This window comes from Ptiloglossa arizonensis, chromosome 9, assembly GCF_051014685.1.
Source record: "Ptiloglossa arizonensis isolate GNS036 chromosome 9, iyPtiAriz1_principal, whole genome shotgun sequence".
Taxonomy (NCBI): domain Eukaryota; kingdom Metazoa; phylum Arthropoda; class Insecta; order Hymenoptera; family Colletidae; genus Ptiloglossa; species Ptiloglossa arizonensis.
In genome coordinates, this window is record NC_135056.1 from 23,086,340 (window position 1) to 23,109,801 (window position 23,462).

The 23,462-nt window shown below is 52.4% G+C and overlaps 1 protein-coding gene across 2 annotated transcripts in view; it reads left to right on the forward strand.

Moving 5' to 3' along the window:
- The first annotated feature begins 2,386 nt into the window (after positions 1-2,386).
- The window catches only part of Scgdelta (sarcoglycan delta), a 131,083-nt gene continuing 110,007 nt past the window's right edge, over positions 2,387-23,462 (forward strand). The window contains exons 1-2 of one of the 2 annotated variants that reach the window (XM_076319764.1): positions 2,387-2,902; positions 3,530-3,712. In XM_076319764.1, the coding sequence (XP_076175879.1) occupies positions 3,536-3,712 (177 nt within the window). In that variant the 5' untranslated portion in view covers positions 2,387-2,902; positions 3,530-3,535. Of the gene's footprint in view, positions 2,903-3,313; positions 3,463-3,529; positions 3,713-23,462 lie in introns of those variants that run through there. The other variant, XM_076319765.1, reaches the window with a different exon arrangement.

The window sequence follows — 23,462 nt, forward strand, 5'->3', positions numbered from 1 at the left end:
AGGATTCGATTCTCAAAGGGTGCTGGTTCCCTCTATCTCGAGCGTTCGAGGAGAAAAAAACAAACGTCCGAGGAAGCGCGAGATTTTCGGGTCACGAATACAGACCCGATGCGCTAAGGGGATAACGAAACTCGTCGAAAAAGACGAGAACCTCCCAATGGACGTATACCCTTTGGAACGCGTTCGGTTCGGTTCGGTTCGGTTCGGTCGATTCGATATCGCTTTCATTTTTCCTCGATCCGCGCGAATAATTTCATAGATATCGATCTCTTCGATTCGTCGTTCCAGGATGCTCCTCGTCGCTCGGTGCGTCGATTTCGAACGCGTTCGGAATCTCGATCGAAATTCCGAGGTAAATCAACGCGCGCCGTTCATAGCTGTACAGTTCTTGCGATTTAAATTTATTTCCGTTCCCTCCTCTGCGAAAAATGTTTGCATTGCTCGACGACGATCGATAGAATTTAAAATGGAAGTAACGGGGTATCGCGATGCTCGTAGAATTTATTAAGCGACCCGGAGATACGATCCTCCGCAAATACGACACTTGTCGCATGCCGGCAAACGCGCGAGGATGGGAAGTAAAACGTGGATGATAATGCGGGAGGAAGGAGCAGGTATGGTTCCCAGCGTTGGACGCACGAGCGGTGAAAACGGAAAGTTTATGGAGGGAGGCGGAAACTAAGAGAGAAAAAGTCGCACCGGCAGCGAGGAAAGTGTCGCAATATCGCGCGTGCAATTTCCTTGTTTAGACGACAATCTTGTTTATCGGCACGGTATTAACGGTTCGTTATTTAAGAGTTACATCGAATCCGTCCAAGTGCGCTCGCACGGTGAGCGAACCGACCGACAGAGGGAGGAGGGAGTTTCGAGAACGAGAATCTTCGAGACGCTCGGTAGAGGCTTTCGAAAATAATTTCGAGCAACGACACCGTTCGCGTTCGACCTCGAACTGAAGAGCTCCCGTTACCCGCGAGAACCGCGGCTCGCCTTCGAAACGATCACCGTCCATGTTTGTTACCGTTTACGATATTTATGAAACTTACCGTCGTTCTCGTCGATCCACTCGAATTCACTCGGCGAAATACTCTCTCGAGTTCCGTGGCAAGTTGGTCCAACACTGGATACTTGTCGCTCGCATCGTGCCATCTAAAGGAGCTTATCCAGACAGTGGTAAAGGAACGTTGGGGGAGAAAGGAGAAACGATCCGGTGGAAAAGAACAGCGATAGTCCGCGATAAGAGATGGGAAGGGGAAGGGGAGGGGGAGGGGGAGGGGGAGGGGGAGGGGGATGGGGATGGGAAGTGAAGGGAAGGGAAGGGAAGGGAAGGGAAGAGAGACACGGACCGTTCAGTGGGAAAGGAAAGGAGAGTGGAGCGTAGGAGAGGAGAGGAGAGGAGAGGAGAGGAGAGGAGAGGAAAGGCGAGAGAGGAAATTGGAAGGGAGAAGGCGTCGGTGCATGCGCAAGAATTTCACACGTGAGCCCGCGAATCCGCGAGAGGCTCACCTCGGGCGCCAGACGTCCTGGCGGTTCAGTGTCGTGCGCGATTTCGAACGCGGCGCTTGGCTACTTCCGTCCGTGACGGAGTTCCACGCACGGAACCGATACTTTCGATGTCCGACAACCGTCTCGTTAAATCGTAACACCCTGCGAATCTTCGAGCAACTCTGGAAAACGATTCGTTCCGCGAATCATGACCGAGGAACGAATCGAGAGACTCGCTCCGTGTTACTCCGGTCGTAGAAACGATCGTAAAGAGAACTCGCGATTCGATCGTCGAAAATGAGTTACCGTTGAGAACGAGCGATCAACCGGGCCGTTCGGCGTTGCGAAAACGTACCGAGAACGACGAGAATCAAATTCGAACGACCGCTTCCTAGCGAGGGGAGAAAGGAGAAACCAGGACAGAGAGGCGGAAAAAAGCGGGAAATAAATACTCCGGGGGGATCGATGGGTAACGCGTCGGTATAATTGAAATCGGTAGCCAGTGCGAGTTCGCGGTGGAGCGTCGCTCGGTGGAATAAATTTTCCGACAGATTAAACCGAGCCGTGGCAGTAATTTTTCCATCGTCGGACGGAATAGTGGTACTCGTGATTCCGCCGGTATAGTTGAACTTTTCGCGACGTGGGAACGGTCCGGGCGAATCGGCGCTTTCGGTGCTTTCGGTGCTTTCGGTGCTTTCGGTAGCCCTGAAAACATTTCGGATCGAATGCCAAAAACCGGCGGAACGCGAGCCCGAGTCTCCGGGAGTCTACGGTTCCGAATCGATCGCGAGCGGTTATCCCGCGGCCCCCGATAATCATCGCCGTCTACCTCGTGGTGGTGGTGGTGGTGGTGGTGGTGGTGGTGGTCGTCGTCGTCGTCGTCGTCGTCGTCGTCGTCGTCGTCGTCGTCGTCGTCGTCGTCGTCGTCGTTGTCGTTGTCGTTGTCGTCGTCGTGGTCGTCGTTATCTTCGTCGTCGTAATTATCGCACGAGAAGTCCTCCTCGGCTGCGATTAACGTCGCCCCTGCTGTAATCCGTCGATAGTTCCCGTATAGCCGGACACGGCCGCGTGCCATCCGTAACAAAGATCCTGCGTGTACGCGGTACACGTTGCAATCCCTCGCGTAATGACTCGTAATTGCGCGAAGGAGGAACAAACGTCGTACTGGAACGATTTAAGGAATACCTAACGCCGCTTTCTCACCCCCGATCACGATTTCGCTCGAACGATTAGGCGCACGCTACTTGAAGAATTGCCCCGTTGAAGTGCGCCGAACCGAGCCGACTTTGCGCTTCGCCGCGACGAGTTATCGCCGTTCGAGGCGACCACCGGTGTCCCGCGTAAATTACAGATCGACCGTGACGTTCTCGTCATCGATTCCTCCACCACCGAGAAGGATTCAACGAGATTCGATCAAGGGGTAGGTGTCAGTTTCTCGGCGATAGTACCTCGACCTACGCGTTTCCTTTTATTTTCACCGTCACCCTCCCGTCTTCTTCGTTCGAACGTCTCTGTTTACTCGTTCTCGAGTCGCGTGTCCAGTCCGGTCGTGGTCGCGCATCGTTCTCCTTAATGCCCGCCGACCACCCGTATTTACCACTGAGAAACCTACTACTACCTACCGGCCCGCGGTGTCGCGTCGCGTCGAGTCGAGTCGTTTCTACTTTCTTTTCCCCGCGCGCTCGATGAAATCGCAAGGTTCGAATTTCGTCGAGGCTTCGCGTTTAAATACCGTGACCTTAACGGTGCGCTAGAAATCTCTTTTCTTTCAGAGTCGGAATTAATAAGAGTATCTCGCGATGCGAGACCACTCGAGTTCGGGTTCCTACGGAAGCATTCATCGTTCTCGTAACGGGCTTCGTTGAACCGGCCGAATTCGTTTCAATTCCATTGGTCCCTGATTCACGGTCAAACATCTCGCGTAATTGAAATTCACCGTAACGAAATTTCACGTTTCCGCGCATATTTCGTTCCACGAAGGTAAACAAAGTCGATCGGTTCGAATTTCGCTAGCGGTCGATCATCCTCGGCTTCGTTTCGGTTTCAGAACAACATGGACACGTCGCCGACGTTGAGTATCGGTGGATCGAGGGCCAGAGCCGCTCTCCTGACTACCAGCGCTACCGGGACCGGAAGCGCCGATAGGCGAGTCGTCTTTCTGGCGAGCCAACCGAGCCTCGGGAGTACTCACGAGACCAAGACTTGGCCCCATCACTGGTCACCCCACACGGTAAGCGTTGCAACCTTTGCCTTTCCGTCCTCGCGAACCAACGGCTCCAACTCTTTTCTATTTTCTATTTTCTATTTTCTATTTTCTATTTTCTATTTTCTCGCGTAAATAGCTACAATTGTAGGATAAAAATTTACTCCGTAAAACCTCTCGGTTCTTTCCGTCCCGATTCGAAACGTTCTCACGGTTCGCGCACGACTCGCTCGTTCTCGCGGCTCGAGAGATCTTGTCTATTCGCGGCACTGTTTACGGGACGTCGGATAAATTATTTTCTGGCAACGAACACCATTCTGGTTGAACGACAGTCGTTCGTCCGACATCGTTCGAACGAGTAACGAAACGCGACAGCCAGCTGTAACGTTTTAACCGGTCCGCGCGATGCTCGAACCAGGTCGAAGGACGTCGTGGACGACAATTTTGATTCGTTTGCAACTTTTACGAGGCACAAAATTTACGGTCGGTTGCGCGTACGTATGTAGGTCGACGATGCGATCAAAATTAGAACGGATCGACCTATCGACACTCTCCTACCGGCGGGATATAGTAAGCACTCGAACGCACACGCGGAATATTACGCCGTGTACCTACAACGCGCGACACATCGAGACGAACGACGAGACGATCCAGTTGTAATCGATGCACGGACGCTGACATTCGAAATCGTACGCGCCACTGGAACGCGACGTTCGAACCTCGACGTTAGATGCTCGAAACAACGGGGTAATTGTTCGCAACTGGAATTCACTCGTTCCGTTCTTCCGTTGCTCGCAGAGCCCAGTTTTTCGGAACGCTGTTTTCGCGACGATACGAAAATTTTCGACAAAGTCTAGCAAAGTTGGAGTCGAAAAGCCGAAAACGAAACTCCAATTGTACCATTATTTTCGAGAACGCAGAGTCGACTACTAGAAACGGAACAGCCAAATGTCCAATTTAAATAGAATATCGGCGATCTTGGAATCAACGGTGATTCTCGTCGGAAACGTATCCCGTACTGTGCGTCCCCGTTCGAAACGAACCAATTCGGAAACGAAGGAAATACATGCATCGACGCTCTTAATTCGGGCGTCGAAGCAGGTCTCCGAAAACTGAAAACCGATATCGCGAGGAGTTTAATGCGTCTGGTCCGAGCGACATCGCGTCGGTTATCGATTCAACGGCAACGTACCACGTACCACGTACCACGTACCACGGACCACGGACCACGGACCTCCGGAAACTTTCGTTTCGATTCCGTAGCCACGCGGACGCACTCGTATCGTCGAGACACTTTCGGTAAATCGAAAATTTCATTGAAATTATTGCCTCGACCGAGAAGCTTTTCGGAGAATCTTTCCACGACGAGTCGATTTCTCTTTCGCCTGGACCCCTCTTCGTCCCGAGAGCAGCGGATAAAGTATCGCGAACGATGATACGATTCGAGTTTACAGTGTTCCGCGGAGGGAAAAATGTACGTTATACGAGAAAATGTTCGATCCGACCATAGAAAGCTCGAATCATACTTTCGCGGAAGAAAGATCCCGTTACGAGTTCACGACGAACGTCATCGTCCAGAGAGCGAGCGAGCAGAGAGGGAGAGAGAAAGAGAGGTCAATCTTGGCCGTGCGTGGCTTTATGGCCACGTTTCCTCGTAACTCGTCTACGGTATAGGGTGCTATCAGAAGTCTCTGCTTAACCCATACAGAAATTTGCATAGTTATTCGCCGCACAGGACGGGGGTTGTTATAGGCCAGCTTGGAGAATTCCGAACGCAAAATTACCCGTACTCGAACGTCGTTTTCGAGCAAACTTTTAATAGCAAATTTCTGGTACTGCGATACCATTGGACACGTTTATTTTCGAATGCCCGTCATTATTCGACTCGCGCGAAACGAATTTTCGGCCGGAGCACGGTCACTCGATACGTACGCGATTCGTTTTTATTTCGCGTAGCGCGTAGACGCGTGTACGATGAAATTCGCAAATATATTTTCAGCCAGCGTGCAAAACATTTTTACACGCGAATAAAAGTGTTTTCACGTTGCACCATTGAAAGATAATTTGCTTCGCTGCGGTTACCGAAAGAAATATTATATTATATATAGCCACGCGTTCGTGCGCAATACGAAATTGAAACGAACAAACGATCGATCGTTGCCGTCGAAGGAAGAAAGGAGCGAATAAAAATTGTTCGGGTTTCCCGGGATGGTCGATATTGTTTATCCAACTGCGCAAATACCGTCATAATAATCAAAGACATCCGGTTGTTTGCCGGATACATACATCGCGAGGGCAAAGCGAGGCCCGTAAGTTTGGTTTGCTAATCGCTTTAAAGTGAGACGCGTGTGTTTGGTTTACTAATCGGTCGCTACATACGTAACTACTATATGTGCACTTGCGTCTCGACAGCATCGGCAAACCCGTTGATAAAAGACACACCCGTCGTTTCTACGCGTTCGTTGGACGCGTCGAGGAAAAATAATTACTCGAGTCGTCCGTTGTCGAATAGATTTCTCTTTTTCGAAAATTGTTCGCCAACGGTTCGCAGTTTTCGTCCGCTCGCTCTCCAGCGCTGTCTTTCTCCCCCTTTCCTTTTTTCTTTTCGCCGAGAGATCTACCGCGAACGTCAATGAAAGTTCCGACTCCCACGAGCAAAAATTTCTGACTTTCCGCCGCGGACACGAAGTTCACCGCACCGATTTCCCTACGCTGTAAATCAGGATCGCTCGATGACATTTTTCCACGAGCGTGTTCTCTATTTTTCTCTCCGCTCGTTCCCGCTCGACCCACGATTCCTCTCCTTGTTCCGCGTTGGTGGATATTTTTTCTCTCCCTTCAACGATCCTCTCGTATCTCTTTTTTTCACGACCCTAGGCTCGAGACTTTTCCTCCAACTCCCCCTTCGGTACCATTCGTGCGGCTCGTATATCCGCCAACGTCCATTCGTATTCCACGGTCCGCTATATCTGGCGTATCAACTGTTTTGTCAGTTTTCGCCGGATGAATGGGACTTCTTCTTAAACTTCTTACGCTTCTTCGGCTTCGTTAAAATTATCGACGTCCATCCGTGGCGTCCTATCCGCGGTGCATCGAACGGGGTCGGCGATGTAAAAATAATAACTCGAGAAGGATATCCTCGGTGCGCCGCTGTGATAAAAATTGATTCGACGCGGCTGGAAAATAATTTCGACGGTGTTGAGAAATTGGAAAATTGGAAAATTCCAACGGAATTTACGTGGAACGCGAAAACGCGAAAACGCGAAAACGCGAACTGGTTCGCCCCGTCCTTTCCCTTCCTTCCCTTCTCGAGATAATTTTACCTCTGGGATTCTTTAAGCTTCTTAACGCGCGAACGGATCGAACGAAGAAATTACAACGTATCGGAGAAACGTCCGCGAAAGGACATTACTTCCGCATCCGGAGAACAATTCGAACGGGAGAAGTTGAACGCGCTCGACTCGCGCGGAGACAATGTAAGGTGTACTCGAGTTGATCGAGCTACCGCGATTTCGGAGGCGTTGATGTATGGGAGCCTATTTATTCGGATCCAGGTCGAACGAAAGGCCCGTCCTGTCTTCCGTACAACGCTGCTTAAGTGGCAGAGGTACACGAAGTTCGGGGTTGACACGGAGACCGGGGGACAAGGGTACTGAATTAGTGCCACTCGAGTACAACTCGACGAGATTGATGATTGCTAGTCGCACTCTGTCCCCTCTCTTCTCTCTTCTAGCAGTTCCCGTAGGAAATCGACGCTCCGCGCAGATCGGACGTCGCGACGTTATTGAACCTTTCGGAGAACTACAATTGGCCATTTAATGGCTGTCGATCAAGGGAATCGGCACTTCGGATATTATAACGCCGGCCGACCGGCCGGCTCCCCCGATCGGAACGCGGATACGATATTCTTTCGTAAATACGCGTTGCGTTCGCGAGAGAAGCAGAACCGAAAATATTTTCGACGACGTAGGGTGTATTCGGTCGAGCCGAGGACAAGAGTGACCCCTCTGTTACCGTGCACGGCGATAAACTAGGAGCGTTATTACCGTAGTCGCGATACATTCGCGGTGGCCAACACTCTTCTTCTTCTTCTTCTTCTTCTTCTTCTTCTTCTTCTTCTTCTTCTTCTTCTTCTTCTTCTTCTTCCTTCTTTTTCCGTTCGCGTACGTACGCGCCTTATCGATTCTTTTACCGCGTCGAATAATAACGTCGCGAGGCAACCGCGCGTTCGCGAAACTCCCGTACTTTGTTAGGCAATTTTCGAGATATCGGAACCAAGACGTACCACCGCGATGGTTTTCGTTGATGCGAGAACGCGCGAAACGAACGCGCATCGATGTCTTCCGATGAACGGAAGGTCGGCACGCGGCGCGGAAAGTGGTTCGCGAACGCCGGTTCGTTCGACCGAACCAAAGCCGAGTTTATTCTTACCTCTGCGTCCGTAAGACTCGTCTCGTCGTGCAAGAAGCTCGGTTTCTCGAGTAAAGTCGCAACTTCTGGAAGAGCGGAAGAGCAGTCTCGGAATGGAATTCTTCGGCAGCGGAGAATACGCGGAACCCCGTGCTCGGACGGCAAGGATCTAACCGGTAGAACGAGTCGGCTTTGACCCCCACCGCCCTCACCCCGAAGCAAATTGAAAATGGGAATTGGTCCTTTGAAGTTCGAGCAACGACCCGTCCATAATCTTCTTAATAACTTTCTCTGTCCCTCTTTCTCCCTCTTCCAAGGATCATCTTGATTCTACCCTGGACTATCTCTTTCCCGGAGATTGCTCGCTACACGCTATCTTAGGTACGTACGCCGAATGTACCAACGAGCACCGTAGACTGCGACCCTAAAAACTGTGATCCGATTTTACGAAAGGAACGTGGATTTTCGATTCGTACGCCCGGACGTGTTAATCTTTCAAAGGACGGTTACAGATTTCGTTCGATTCGTTCCGCGAGACACAGAGAGAACCACCCCCCGTCGCGGAGTGTAAATATCGTCCGTCGGCATCGAACGTTCGCTCGAAGAGAAAAATCGGAAAATCGGCATTACGAACCCCTAAACGACACCGACACCGACACCGACACCGACACCGACACCGACACCGAATCGATTCGTCGAATTATACAGTCCGGGGTTGGAACGATTGTATTTCGGAACCAGTTGGTAACGAGCGAGGCGCTCGTAATTGAATTTTTCGAGTAAAAGAACCGGAGAGGTAGAACCAGTTTCGAAAAGAAAAACCGCAGCGGCAAAAGTCTACTGCCTCTCGCGGTTGGATTATATTAAGTTTCCTCGGAACATCGTATTTTGCGCGTAACGAGTTCCCGTACGTAATACGTCGTGCACCCGTAGCGGAGTGTTTCGAGGTTTCATCGGCATCCGCCTCGACGCGCAACCTCCTTCCGATTAGCGCCCGTTCGAATTCCACGTACCGGGACCGAGGTTCGTCGATGTCGATCGAGAAAGGGTCGGAAGGAAGGGCAGCCCGGCATTTTACTCTCGGCGAATTACGCGCAACGCGATTATCCCGTCACGGTATCGAAAATTACGCGGTATTTGCCCGGCGAATAGCTAGAGTCGGCCGCGCGACTCCGAGCTCGGAGGAAAAGTAGAATTCGAAATTACCCTTCCCGTTTGATCGGAGGGTCGCGTAAATACCGTTGCGGCGGCAATGCGTGCCCTCTTGGCATTCGTCGGTGTCGGAGGTCAGAAGCGGTGTCGAGCGCGACAAACGCTTCAAAGTGATTTATTAACGGTTCCAACGTACGTGCGGATTATGCGCGGGTTGCACGACCTCCGGTCCACTACCGTCCCGCGTTCCCAAGCGCACCCGGTACACTCGGCTGGCAAGTATTTTTTAACGAGCGCAACATTTTCTTTTTACCGCTTCGCTAACGACTCGCCGCTACGAGGGAGAAATTAAAAACGATTTTCCCTAAGAAACCTTTTTCCCCGGCGAGCCGCCAAAGAGAAGCGGCGGGCATCCACCGCGCTACGCAGCGCGGATCAATTAGAACGGAAATAGACGCACGCTCGAATATTCTTCTCGGGCGTATCTCGGTTCTCCGGCGCGAAATTTGACGTTTTAACGGCTCGAGTCACGATTCCGTCGGGATCTTGGCCTTTTTCCATTCACCGTCCATATTTTATTCGATCGGACGCCAGGCCAGAAACGACGTCGCGCGTCTCCGCGGAGTTTCTCGCTCCGGGACCTCCGGTCGATTCTTTTTCCTACCGTCGCGAAAAACTCGTCCGAGTTTGCACCTTTCTCTCTCGATACCGCGACGATAACAAAGTATCCGGGCGAAGCGAAGCTTGGCCATCGTGAACCGAATTCATCGTTCGTCGTGGCCGTGCTGCACACGGATTCGTCGTTAACGCGCCGCTGGCGGCGGCTTTTTCTCTACCCGTGGATCCACGCAACGTCGACGTTTCCGGTTTCGCCTCGACGAACACGTTTTCAACTTTACGTCGGAACGTCAACGGTGGATACGCGCGTACGTCGATTCGTCCGCTTCTTTGACGAAGAGCGACCGAGAACGGTCCGATATTCGCGACGAAAGCTCGAAAATATCCGTTACTTTCCATCGAAAGAGCCGGAAAGTATTCTCGCGTTCCGATTATTTCGGAAATATCTTCGATACGACGGCAAAGGTAGCCGTTGGCGAGCTTCTCCGATTAGAATGTATCGTTGGCCCGCGCACGGCTAATCGCACGGGAAGCGAAATCGGCCGCGACGCGAAGAGGAAAGGAAGAAAACGACAGGGATCGTCTGCCGTTCCATATCGCGGTTAGGTAGCTACGAGCGAATCGTTAATTTCATTTAGCGCGAACCACAAATTCGATTTACGTCGTGCCTGACAATCGAAACGATCGCCGGCACCTCGACATTGGCTTCCATCGAACCGTTTCTGCTTTCCATTCCGCGTTGTCCGAGGGCCTCGTATTTCCGATATTCGTAAAACGTTCTCGAGCACCGACGAGACACGAGAGTTCATCGCGTTACGCTTCGAGGCGGTATGGGTACACACTCCGATGATCAAACGCATCGATCGTTGAAACAACGGTTCTACGAATCGCTACCGAGTCGAAACACCGATCGTTTTCATTAATTTTCACGGAAAAGTTTTACGAGCGCGTAGTTATGAAATTGCGGACCCTCGTTCCTACTTTACGAAGCTCGAGTACACAAATTACCCGTTCTTTATCGTTAATTGTCGATACGTATCCAATAGCAGTGCCGAACGAACGAAAATAATAATTGCGGCTGGTTCGCGAATCGAGAATAACGGTAACCGGGGCTGATTTTTCCTTCGTACGGAGACATCGATCGCTCGGAAAGCGTTGTTAAAATATTTCGTCGGGGCGCGCATTGCGTCGATTTCCGTCGAAATCCGTGCAACGTTCCGCCAAATGTTTCTTCGCGGGTACCTTCGATGGTTTTCGAAGCAGCGTCGGAGCAAGGAAAGTCGGTAGCGTAATTTCGTTCCTCGAGCTCGAGTCACCGCGGCCGAGAAAATAAGCGTCCTTTAATTTTTCGTTGCTCCGCGAACCTACAAAGTTTCGTAGGAATCGTAGTTTCGAAAGTGTCCGGTCCGTCGGAACGAAGGAGGTGTTCGCCAAGCTACAGGAAGAAGCAGCTGCTAGAACGAGTAGCTATTTGCGCGTTACGTTTCTTCGGATGCATCCGCTTCGGTCGCCCCGAGAGAGAAAGAGGCGCGTCGATCGACGCCGTGCTCGACCCCGGAAGACAGGTCGTTAATTTTTTACGCGCCTCGGGAACGAGGCTGCGATGCAAGCCGCCGAGCGTCTTTCACGTGCCGTGAATCGAAGCGATTAAAGATGCACGTGCAAAGTCCTGCGCGTTGCTGTGCGGCGGTGCGAGGCTCGGCGTGACGCAGCGCGGCGTGGCGTAGCGTACCGTGGCGTGGCGCGGCGCGGGGCGACGAGACGTAGCGTGGCGTGGCGTGGCGTGGCGTGGCGTGGCGTGGTCGGTAACGCGTGGAGAATTTCGCGCGGAACCTTATCCGGTATCGCGCGGCCGCGCGCTTGCTCGACGGTACGGCATAAATCATTCGGCAATTTGAAACGGGGCTGAAAAGAAATCCGAGCCCACCGCGATTAGTTCCATCCGTTGAGCATGGACGAATCCTTTATCGATCGAGTCTCGACCGGATCCGGAACACCGGCCGAGCGAAACTCGGTGTATTCGGGCGCGATCGTTTCTTCGCGCTCCGAAGGAAAGTTCGCTCGACGGCGTAGCGCGGTTGCAATTCGAACGCGGATCCTGCGAACGGAAACGGAGGGGGCTCGACACCGAGTAGTCGAGTAGTCGAGTACCAGCGAAGGGTAGTCGGGTTTAAGCGCCACCTGTGCTCGTCGATCGAGTTTACGCGTCTCTCGGCCCAACGTTTCGCAGACCGGCAGCCGTGCTCGAAGAGAAGCCCTCGGTTATTCTCGGTTTCGAGGCTCGAGCAGTTCCGGCCCGTACCGTTCCCTTTCTCGCTCGTTTCTCTTCCCCGTTCTTCCGGCCCGTTACTTCTTTCCGCCGTCCGTTTTTTCATCCCCTCCTCGTCGTTTGCGCCCCCGATCGTCGCAGTCGCGGAAACCCGTAGTTCGAAGCGAATATCGTAGAACGCGCGGATCGAGGAACCCCTCGTTCGAACTAAGAAACGGAGGTTTTTCGTCGCCGCGTTCCCTGGTTCCCGAGAGCTGATTTCGTCCCTCTTCCACGAGCAGTCGCCACTCTCGGTGTCCGTTTAGGAGCGCTTCGCGCGATTGTAAAACTCGTCGTTTCCGTGGGCCGGATCGAGCCAAATCGGAAGGTACGAGTCTTTTACGAGGCAAGGAATCTCGCGTATCACCGACCGTGTAGCCGCGAACAAGTACGGGAGAGCTGGTTCGCGTCGTTTCGCGGCTCGCTCGCGGATGCCTTGTAATTTTTCGTCGCGCGGCACGTACGAGAAATACGGTTCGCCGGATGTTACCGTACGGCACCAGGTTCCATTAAAGTTACGTCCAGGCACCGAGAACGCGCGTTACCGATGTTCGACCGTTCGCCGCGTACATCGAATCGAACGTTCCTTTTTTACGAATACCGTTCCGAAAAACGCAATCGGTTGCTGCGTCGATCTCGATTCCATCGCCGGGCGATACGATACCGCGTACGATCCGAAACGTCCGAGCTTAGCGAAACAACGAGTATCGCGCGAGGAAAAAAGCAGCCAGTGGTCGATCGTAAAGCGCGGCATTTTCGCGAGTCGTACGATGCACGTAACGCGGTGCGGTGCGGTGCGGTGCGGTGCGGTGCGGTGCGGTGCGGCGCGATGCGGCGCATAATACCGAAAAGACCGAGCCACTGCCGCGTGCCACTGTTGCGTTGGTTTCACGAGCGCGGGACGGCCCGGCTGGAACGCTCGCACATCCGAAAAATCGGTGTTTGTTATTGCCGAGAGTGCACGTATGCATGTATGCACGGGCCTATCCCGTAGCGCGTGGTTCGCCTCGATATTCGGAAAAATGCACTCACAGATATTGCGCCGACACGAAAGTAGCGTTCGGCCATCCGTGGCTCCTCCTCCATGGCTGAGTGCACCGAATTGTTATTGCCGAACAATCGATTTCTGATTCCAGCAGCCGTCGAAAGTCTCCTCGGAGGAACCTTCCTCTCCTCTCCGTTTCCTCGTCCCGGTTTAGCCTCTTTTCTCCATTCTTCCGCTTCGCTCCTTCCCTCCTTTATTCTACTCGTTAATTTTTCCTCGATACTGCTTCTCTTCGTTTTCACGACTTTACGCCCGACGAATCACCGAATCCACGGCGCAACGAGACTACGAGTTACGCGCTCCACGGTTCTCGATCGATGCTGCTTTTCGACTCGAAAGAACCTCCCACCGATCGTAATTTCTACCTACGAAACGAACACGTCCTCGAAATCGTCGCGAACGAGACCACGACCGGGTCGTCGATCGCGAACGATACGTTCCTCGTGTTCGAGTTCGTTTATCGTTATTTTTACCGGCCGATAATTTCCAGTGCAACGAAACGAAATTCTTCTGGACGGGGAATCGCGCGTCGCAATTCGCGAGTCAACCGGATCGAAAATAATCACGTAAAAATAATCGATCTTTACCTCTTTTGATTACAGCCGTTTTGTGTCGGTCGATACGGCCGTGTTCAATCGGGCACCGTCTCGATACACGGTTTGCTCTTGCGACGCGGAAACACCAAACTGTCTACCGGTCGAGAAAATAGCGTCGAACATCGACGCGTATTCCATCTTTGGCCTCGTGCCGCGCCGGGCCGCGAAACGCCGCGAAACGCCACGAAACGCCGCGAAGCGCCGCGTCGGCTCGAATCGTTTTCGCTAATTGAAGTTATCGACGTTAATTAAATGTCGTTGTCGGAAACGTCACTGCGCGAATCATTTAGGACGTTGAAGCGAACGAAGCGGAAATTATTTTAATTTATTGGCCTTGCGTTTCCGTTGTTAAAGGATCGTAATTAGTTGCGCGGTACGAAGGGACGGTCGCGTCGTTCGTTGCGCCGAACGGGGCGTCTCGAAAATCCGATAACTCGAGGCGAATTCGAGGCGGACGAGCAAATTGGCAGCTTTCCCAAGACACGGATTTCTCGGCGTTTAATCGAATCGCTCGTAAACAAGCTCCTCGACTTTTTCGCCAAGGTTGCCGGGTGCATCGGCCGCGAAAAATCGAAAACACCAGCGGAACCGGTTGCTCGATTTTCATACGATCCGTCCCTTTTGCAATCCGTTTCCGTAGCGCAAACAAACGCGACTCGAACGATTGCGCAAGGCCACCGAAAATTATTCCCAATGTTTGCGGAATTGTCGCGAGTATCGGGCGAAACGAACCTGGCATTCGACCGCGTGACCGACAACCGCGCACGATGAAACATCGAATGTCTCGTTCGCGCACTCCGTGCATCTTCTTTCGCGGGAAGATCGAAGAAATTTCTTCGCGTAGCGGACCGAGGAAAAAGATAGAAGAGATCGTAAAAAATATCATCGGTGGGTACTCCCGTGTTCGTATATCCAGCGCTTTAGGTACGATCAGCATCAAACTCGATTTCGCTCGGATATAAATCTCGGAGGCCCCGACAAGGTGTATCGTGCCTTTCCAGAAGGTTAGAGGGAGTCTTCGTGCTGGTTACACGGTGGTGGTTGTGGCGTCGAAACGACACGAGGCGAGTCGAGGCGAGTCGAGGCGAGGCGAGGCGAGGCGAGGCGAAGTGGGGCTGGGCGAGGCGTAGAGACTAGGGACGGTGGACGGGGGACGAGGAACGGGGGACAGGGGTCGGGAGCCGAGCGCACGAATATAGATGGCAGGTACGTGTTGTCCTGGCCGACCAACCCCCGAGCTGCACTCGACTGATTTACTACCCTCGTCTTTGGCTCCGGGGGTATCGGATTCGTCGAAGGTCCGGTCGAGGAGGGTGCCAATCGAAAGTTGTATTAAAACGACGATGCCTCGCACGATACGCGCGGCCATGGAAATCCTTCTTCCGCTGTCACTTGTCGAGCTCCCATAACGGAGCCCGAGGAAAGAAGTTTTTTTCCGGTTACGAGGACGATACACCGTCGCCGTCGCCGGCGCCGCGATCTTCTTACCATCGGTTTTATCGCGGGAAAACGGATACGTCGAACGGGTCGGGTACGATTCGCGGGAAACCAAGGACGAAAACCTTTACGATGCTGGGTAGCTTTCGACGCACGGTGACGAAAAGTTCCTCGGAAAAACGAATATTCGCGCATCCGCTGTTCTCTCCTCGCGATCCGAGATTTCTTCCTCGATACGGAATCGTTCGAGCGTTAGTTCCATTTACCCGTCGTTCGAGAATACTCGACCCGACGGAGAAATCGCGACTCGCGAGAGCGGTTAATTTCTCTAGGCGTTCGCCTCGTCGAGAGATTTGGGAAAGATACGATCGAACGCGCCGAAACGATTCGTATCGAGAAATACTATATTCGCCGGGTGACAAAGGACCGCGGAACTTTTGCGTAAAATGTCGCTCGCGTGATCCGAAACAGAAGCGGCGAAATATTTTCGAGGAGAAAAATGTGAACGGCGGAGGATCTGCTTTCAAGAGCTACATAATTAAATCGTTTAAAAGGGCATCGGGGGGCTCCGTAGCCGTAGCCGTGGCCGTATTCGATAGAGAGACGTACCGCGTCGGGCGTCTCTCTTTCTCCCCGATACGGACAATGCGAACGATCGAGTGGGAGAAAAGAGGCGCGACCGCGTCGTTAAAAATTCGCGGGCACGAGCAGAAGAATGGCGGCGATCCTTATCGCGGGTTCTGCAGCCCGCTATTAACAACCGCGGCAAAAACCTGCAATCCGAGGTCGAAGACAAATCGCTCCTCGTTGCGCCGCGATCTTCCGTGTAACTCGACGTAACCGCCATTTGTTCGGTGCTACGGTTTTACGTTTCACGAGCCGAAAGAATTCGCGGCCGCTCTTATCTTTTCTCCCGTCGACGAAACGGTCTCCTCTCTCTCGCGGTTAACGGGACGATACGATTCGGAGACGGTCGACGAAAAATTCTCGACTCGTCCGTACGGAAGAGAGAGGGTTTTTCCTCCGAACGAAAACGCTCGATGTTTAACAACACGATACGAACACACGGTACATCTTACGCGGCCCGTAAATAAACCGCGAAAGGGAACCGCGGTGTACGTCCGGTTGCGACGAGATATCGCCCGCGAGATGGCTTCTGCCACGGAAGTCGAATCAGGATTCGAATGCAGTCGCGAGCTTACTCCCGTGGGATGCGTCCTCGGTGGAATAGGCCGGTGGAAAGGTTTCGCGGGAAAGGTCGGACGTATCGTATTATAAAATTTCCTCGACCGAGAAGAAGCGGAGGGTCGCGTCGGTTGACCTTTCGGTCAAGATCCTAAATAAATCTCGATTTATTCACGGCCGGGCGGGGAACTCGGTTCGAGAACCGATCGATGCGCGAACGATGAAAATTCCAGAGTCGTCGCCGAACCGAGAAATTTGACGAGCGACTTGTACACCGAGAACTCCCTCGGAATCCCAAACCTTCGAAACGGGTCAATGTTTTTCATCGATGTCTCTCGAAAGGACTCGCGTACCGATTTCGATATTCGCGAAATCCGATATTAAACGGGACGTCTCCTCTCTTCCCCGCTCCAGCACTTTGCTCTTTGTCCTCGCGTTCCCCTCGCGGTAATATTTCGTACAAGTTGCAGAGACGAATCGTCCCCGGGGACGAAAACCGCCACCGGTTCGTAGCTACGGCGTTCGCGCGAACGAAACGAGCCGACCGGCCGACCGGCCGACCGGCCGATCGGCCGATTCGTGGAACGGTACGTTTCCCCTCGGTACGAAAGCCGTGAAACTCGTAAACATCGCGGTTACGACCAATAACCGAAAGGAAAGGGTACCGAACCGCGATCAAGGGCGACGCGACTCGCGAAGCCAGCTTTCGGATTGGATCAAAGTACCGCGAAGAACCGGGAAGAACCGCGAACGAACCGCGAAAGCCAAGTTTCTCGAGGACCGCGCACGGTGTCGAAACGAGACTGGAACAAGGATGCTCGTTCGTTGGTAGCTCTGTCGGAGAACGCGCGCGTCAAAAGTCCGGTCACGTCTCGGGATCCCGGCGCGAGACACGAGTCTACCTTAACCTTTGCTAAGGTTTCTCTTTTTTTCCTCTCTTTGGACCCTTTCGAAGTAGCTCGCGCTGCTCCTCCTCGTGTTCACCCGCGTCGTGGCTGCATCCCAGATGCCGCTGAAAAAGATAGAAGCGCGAAACGAGTCGATACGACCGCGCTCCTCTATCCGGATTTTCTCGACGAGTTTGCGATACGTTAAGTTTCAGTTTCTGCCGGCAGACTCCCCGTACGGTCTGCCGCGGAACGAAACTTTCCCTCGATAGGGTCCGAGCTTTTTCCAAATAAAATCGCACCTTCCGTTTGTTTTCGGACACAGCCTCGTAAATCTTCCCGCCTCTTCGAAGAGTCGATAAACGGCTACGATATTTCCATCGACGGAAACGCGGGAATATTTCGATGGTTCGTTTTCCGATGTTGAACGACGAAGAAAAACAAGCCCCCGTAAAATTAGTATTCGGTATTCGGAACGAATTCGTAGCTCGGGCGAGGAAAATAATGTTTCGGTAGGAACGGGCGGTGTTGATTCAGAAATCCGGGAAATAGACGTCGGTGTGGAGCCAACCGGGAAAAGTCGAACGGTTTTTGGGGGAAAACAAGGCCGGACTGCTTGTTCGAGCGGTTATTTAGTGACGCTGGTCGGGCACGTTATTTGAACGGACACCCTCGGTTTGTTTAGCATTTTACAACTGACGGTTTCGCTGCTCGCCGCAAATGTATACGTTAGCGCAACAAATTTTCCAATCGTTTCTCCGGCTGACCTCGTTTACAAAACCTGCGATAGCGGTTAACGGAACGTTGATGAAACGTTGGATCGATGATCGGTCGTTTCCGGTTCCTTGGACGATCGCGTAACCGCACTTTCGGCAACGTTCTCCGCGATTCCTCGCTTCGTCTCAGCGATCGAAACGAGCCAGTCGATCGTTGCGCGGTATTACGTATCGCGCGGTATTCGCTCGGTGGTTCCACCGTACGCGATTAAACGTAACAATCGAGACACGATCGTTGCATCTTCGTAGCCAATCTCCGCGGTTCGTTGAGAATTATATCCGTTCGGATCGATCGTTTCGTTAACGAAATCGTCGCCGTTATTGGAACAATTTCGCGATTAGTCGAACGAGCATCGAGCCTCGACCGTTCCGTGGTCAGAGGGAACGGTAACCGTATCGAGTTGTTCGAAAAGTGCAAAGCGATATCGCATCGAGGAATAGAAAGTTCCGGTGTCCTTCGTCTTTCCGTTGTTCCATCGAACGAAGAAACGCGCAACGATCGACGTTGCTTTCTTCGCTCCGAACTTGGAAAATCCACTCAACGAACTCGGAAAGCACGTTTTCAACTTTGCGACTCTTCCTTCTTTCGTCGCTCGGCGCCGTTGCGTCGCCTCTCGAACGCTTCCCGGCGATCGACCGACCTTCTTTTCGTCAACAGAGACGCCCAATTATCGAACGAGAAACGCGTTTCGCGATCAACGCGTCGCGGAAATCGAACGAGAAGCTCGGTTCTATCGAAGTGCTCGCGATTCCCTCGTCCCGCGTCGTTGAACGCAACGGGTAGTATTCGATCCGTTTGGAATCTTCCCGTCGAACGGTTCGAAAGTTCGACCGACCGCGGTAACTCTACAATCGAATCGCGTACGCGCGCGGTCGTTGCCGCTTCGACCAGAGTCGTCTCGTCTCGTCTCGTTCGACGAAGCCGGCGCGGTCCGCTGTTCGGAATTCGGAACCGTGAACCTTTTCCTTTATCGCGGTAAACAACGCGCGACATCTGTCCATGGAAAACCGAACGTATTTTATTCGAAACTCGGCGTCGCGGTCGCCGCGATCGCCGCGATCGCCGCAGTCGTCGCGTTGCGAGATTTCTGTTTTTCGTCCGAAACGAGAATGGACGAGAGGACGAGAGTAGAGCGAGAGGGGACACGTGGTCGGTTGATTCCATCAAAGGGCAAAGGGAGTCGCGCCTGCTCTTTCCAAACGGCAACGATTACGTCCGTTGGGAAAATTTGAGCGGAAACCCGGTGCCGGTGGGCCGGCACGGTCGGTGCGATCGACGCGATCGACGCGAGCGACGCGATCGAGGAGGAAGAGGGACGCGCGAAAAAGGAGCGAAGCCAACCGAACGAGCACGGGGAGGGGCGGAGGTAGGGTGCGGGGGCTGGGGCCGGGAGAGGATGGAACGGGGTCGAAAACGGAAAAAAAAAAGATATCGCCTCGCGGTGGACGAGGAGATTGGCATTCACGGTTAGTGAAGCTTCGCTGGCCGCGAATGGAGAACGAGGTTTTCGACCGGGCTGGGCTGGCCTGGGCCGGCCCGGGTGCGGGGAGAGGCAAGCACCTATCGGGCACGGTCGGTCAATTTAAACGGAAAATACAAAAAGTAAATTAGCCGGACAGAACGAGCGTTCGGTGGTTTGGCCGGCGCACTCCCGGCTAGCCGAATGCGAGCTGCGCGTCACGTGTGTCGGATCGTGCGGTGCCTGCGGTTCGCGGATTTTACGGACACCCGGTATATTATTACACAGGGAACGCGCCGAGCCGCAACGTGTGCGTGCGCGAATCGAAACGCCATATGCACGTCCCCGCGATTGCGTCATTATGCCCGGTAAAACGTATCCGGTTACTCGATATTACCGACGAGGAAAACAAAAGGAGAAAAATGGAAGGGCTCGCTCGAGATATTCCTTCGAAACTCGAAGCGTCGACGGTGGTCGTTTGCAACGCGAACCTCTAGCGTCTTTTCGAATCGATACGTCGCCCCGCGTCACCTCGCGTCGTCTCGCGACGCCTACCGTCGATTCGAACGAGAAAACAGCGTATCGTAAACCGGACCGGTCAATTTTTACGTAACTCTGGCCACCGGTGCTCGCGCCTCGCTAACGACGCTGACAACGTTCTCACCGATTGTTCCTCGTAATTACCGTTCGAGCAGGAGGAAGAACGATCTCGCCGAGCAGCCGCCAACGGCTCCGCTCCGCTCCGCTCCGTTTCGACCGATTTCGATTTTTCGATCGTTGGCCAACGTTTCGCGACGGCTTCGAATATTCGGCCCTACGTCCGAACAAGTATCGCGCCGAGCTCGAACAAGTTTCGTGCTCCGTGTAAATTTTACGCGGAAAACACGCTCGGTATGGAGATCGATGCGCACCGCTGAATTTATGAATATACAAAAAGTTCGTGCTGTAGCGTTGCAACAGGGAAACGAGTTTTTTTCTGATACGACTCTCTCGCCACCGCCACCGCCGCCGCCAACACCGATCTATCGACATTCCGTGTATCGATGGTAATTTTTTATTATGAAAATCGTGTCCGGTCGAAACAAATACGTGGATAAAGGAACATTTTTTTCGAGCCGAAGGGGTCGAGATCGGGGTCGGTGTCGGGGATGCTTCGACGCGCCGGATATCGTACCGTTTTAACGTCAGCGTTTTCAATGGAATTACGCCGCTGGGGACTTTTCATTCCGCGCGCAGACTTTTGCGTCGATTATTCGTCGCGCGGTCGGTCAACGAACGAGTTAATAATTCGTCACGTCGGCTAAAACCTTCGGCGATATTTGTCCCCGGTTTTCATCGGACGGTAGCTTTCTATTAAGCGCCAACCTCTGACGTAACTCCTATTCACGATATTCCTCGAAGCGCGAAAGATTTTATTAAGAGGGCACCAGACATTAAACATACCTCTTGTTTCCCCTTTCTTTCTTTCTTTCTTCCTTCCTTTCTTTCTTTCTTTCTTTCTTTCTTTCTTTCTTTCTTTCTTTCTTTCTTTCTTTCTTTCTTTCTTTCCTTCTCTCTTTGTTCCTCGAGCGCACTTTGTTCTCCGTAGGAAAAATTCTTCCTTCTTTTCGCTTCTCTTTCGCGTTGAATTTCGCGCTACTTTCCTCCGTCTTAAGCAGCTGTGCCGGCGATCTCGCCGCTACGCTTCAGTTTCTATAATCCACGCGACGGATACAAATTTTTCCCCGCTATCCAACCAGCCCGTTTTCGCGCTCACCGTGGCAAAATGTTGCTCGGCCGCGAAAATAAATTACTGCTCGCGATTCGGATGATCTACGTCGGAGTTTTAAGCGAGCTTCCGGAAATTCGTTATTGTTATTATCGTCGATCGGAGCACGGGCGGCGGTATCGATTCAGCGTTTTCGATATTAAATCCCGCAGTGATATCGCTCCACGCGCAATATACTTTCCAAACAATCCTCGGCCTAGGATTAGGACGAAAACCGTTTAAACAAGAAATTTCCTCTCTCGAAAAAATAACTGTAATATTTACGGAGTAAACGTTTCGGAGACTCGGCAGATTCACATTGCACAATTTATCCTCGACGATGAAGCGACAAACGGGCCACGATTGAGATTCATCGACCATTATTTCCCGTAGTAGACAACTAGTAGCTCGAACGGCAGTTGTTTATTTCGTTCTCCTTGGTTTCCTATTTTTTCCTTCTTTTTTCCTTCTTTTTTCCTTCCTTTTTTCCCTTTCCCCCCTTTTTTTTCCTTTCAGGATGTAAATTACCGATCAATGATTTCGCGTGGTCCGAAAATCCCTCGGGTCGTGGCGCGTATTCCACGAAGCGTTGCAAAATACGTACCTGCAGTTCTCGTTTACCGTGGTTGTACGGCGGCCAAGCGTGATTAACGGTCGCTCCCTGGCGCTGTTTCGTCTGTGGTTCGCTGGTTAACACGGGCGCGATGTTTATATTAAAATTCGCGAGTTTCGAAGCCCGGTTGAAGGAAATTCGAAGACAGAGTACCGGAACAACGTTCGAGACTCGAAGCCGATACGCGATGGTGGTACACCGGACCGGGTTACGGATCTCGGAGATTTCGCTCGCGTCGACGGACGGACGGACGGACGGACGCGTTTCGTAGTTGCCGGTTTTCTTTTCGCGATCGGTTCTCAACGCGCGCGGAAACTCCTTTCTCGGAATCGGTTCTTAACAACGAGAGGCGCACGAGTCGCCCACGAGTCGATATCTCGGCGTCCGTTGATCGAAAAGAGTTTCCCTCGAAAAACTTGTAACCTACGCGACGATTTCTCGCCCGAGCAAGAATACGTTAATCGATTACGAAGCCAATAAGAACTCGAGCGTTACTTCCGACGACGTTTACCGCTATTTTACCGAGCAGGAAACTTCAACACACACCCACCCACCCGTTCACCCGTTCACCCGTTCACCCGTTCACCCGTTCGATTCGTCTTTTCGATACGAGCAAGGAACAAGCCCCGATAATCAAGAGCGGCGCGGACCGAGGGAAAGGAAAGGTAAGCACTTGGGCGGAGCACTTTTTGAAAATTTATTACGTCGCTCCTTAAGCATTGGTAACCGGGCACAGACGCTCCCTCGGCGATATCGCTGATTCATCGATATCGTAAATAGAAGTTTAATTAATTCGCCGGTCGGTTAACCCGGCTGACAGGTCGACGGAAAGGAGAGAAGATTGGGATTACGCCCACGGTATAAGGGCTTGCTTTAAGCTGCCCCGTAATATACCCCGGCCTCTTGTGTACGGAGCCGGTTCGAAGCCGGGTTATGCGAATCGGCGGGCTCAGCAGATAGAAACCAGAGACCGGATGCGAACAATTCTCCGGCGTAAGAATCGTCATCGGGGCTCGCGATCACCGCGACCGATCGTCGACCCTCGATCACCGATCATCGATCACCGATCATCGGCTACCGAAATAACGTCGACCCCGTTATACGAACAACATCGATAAAACTTTCCGCGAACTCTTTCCGTCCGTCGAATTTATCGTCTTGTCGATTCAACGAAGCCACAAATTAGAACGATTTCTATCCGAGAAAACAAAAATCGATAACCAGAATTAATTTTTAATATCGGCACATCTATGTATAACCAACCGATGTACTCTGTCGTTTCACTTTCCGACGTTCGCACGGAATGCCTGATTATTTGGACTCGATTATTTATTCGCACTTTCGAGCGATTCGACGGAACGAAATTTGCGTCGCGCCGAGACATTCGGCTAGTTGCGATCGACCGTTTCCGTATTCGTAGCACGCGAATCGAGACGCAATTTTGTTAATCTTTCGATAGAAGGTACCGATCGGCGACAAATGCGTCATCGGCTCGTTGGGAGCGTGCCGTTAGATTTTATTCCGCAGCAACGAGGAAACCGAT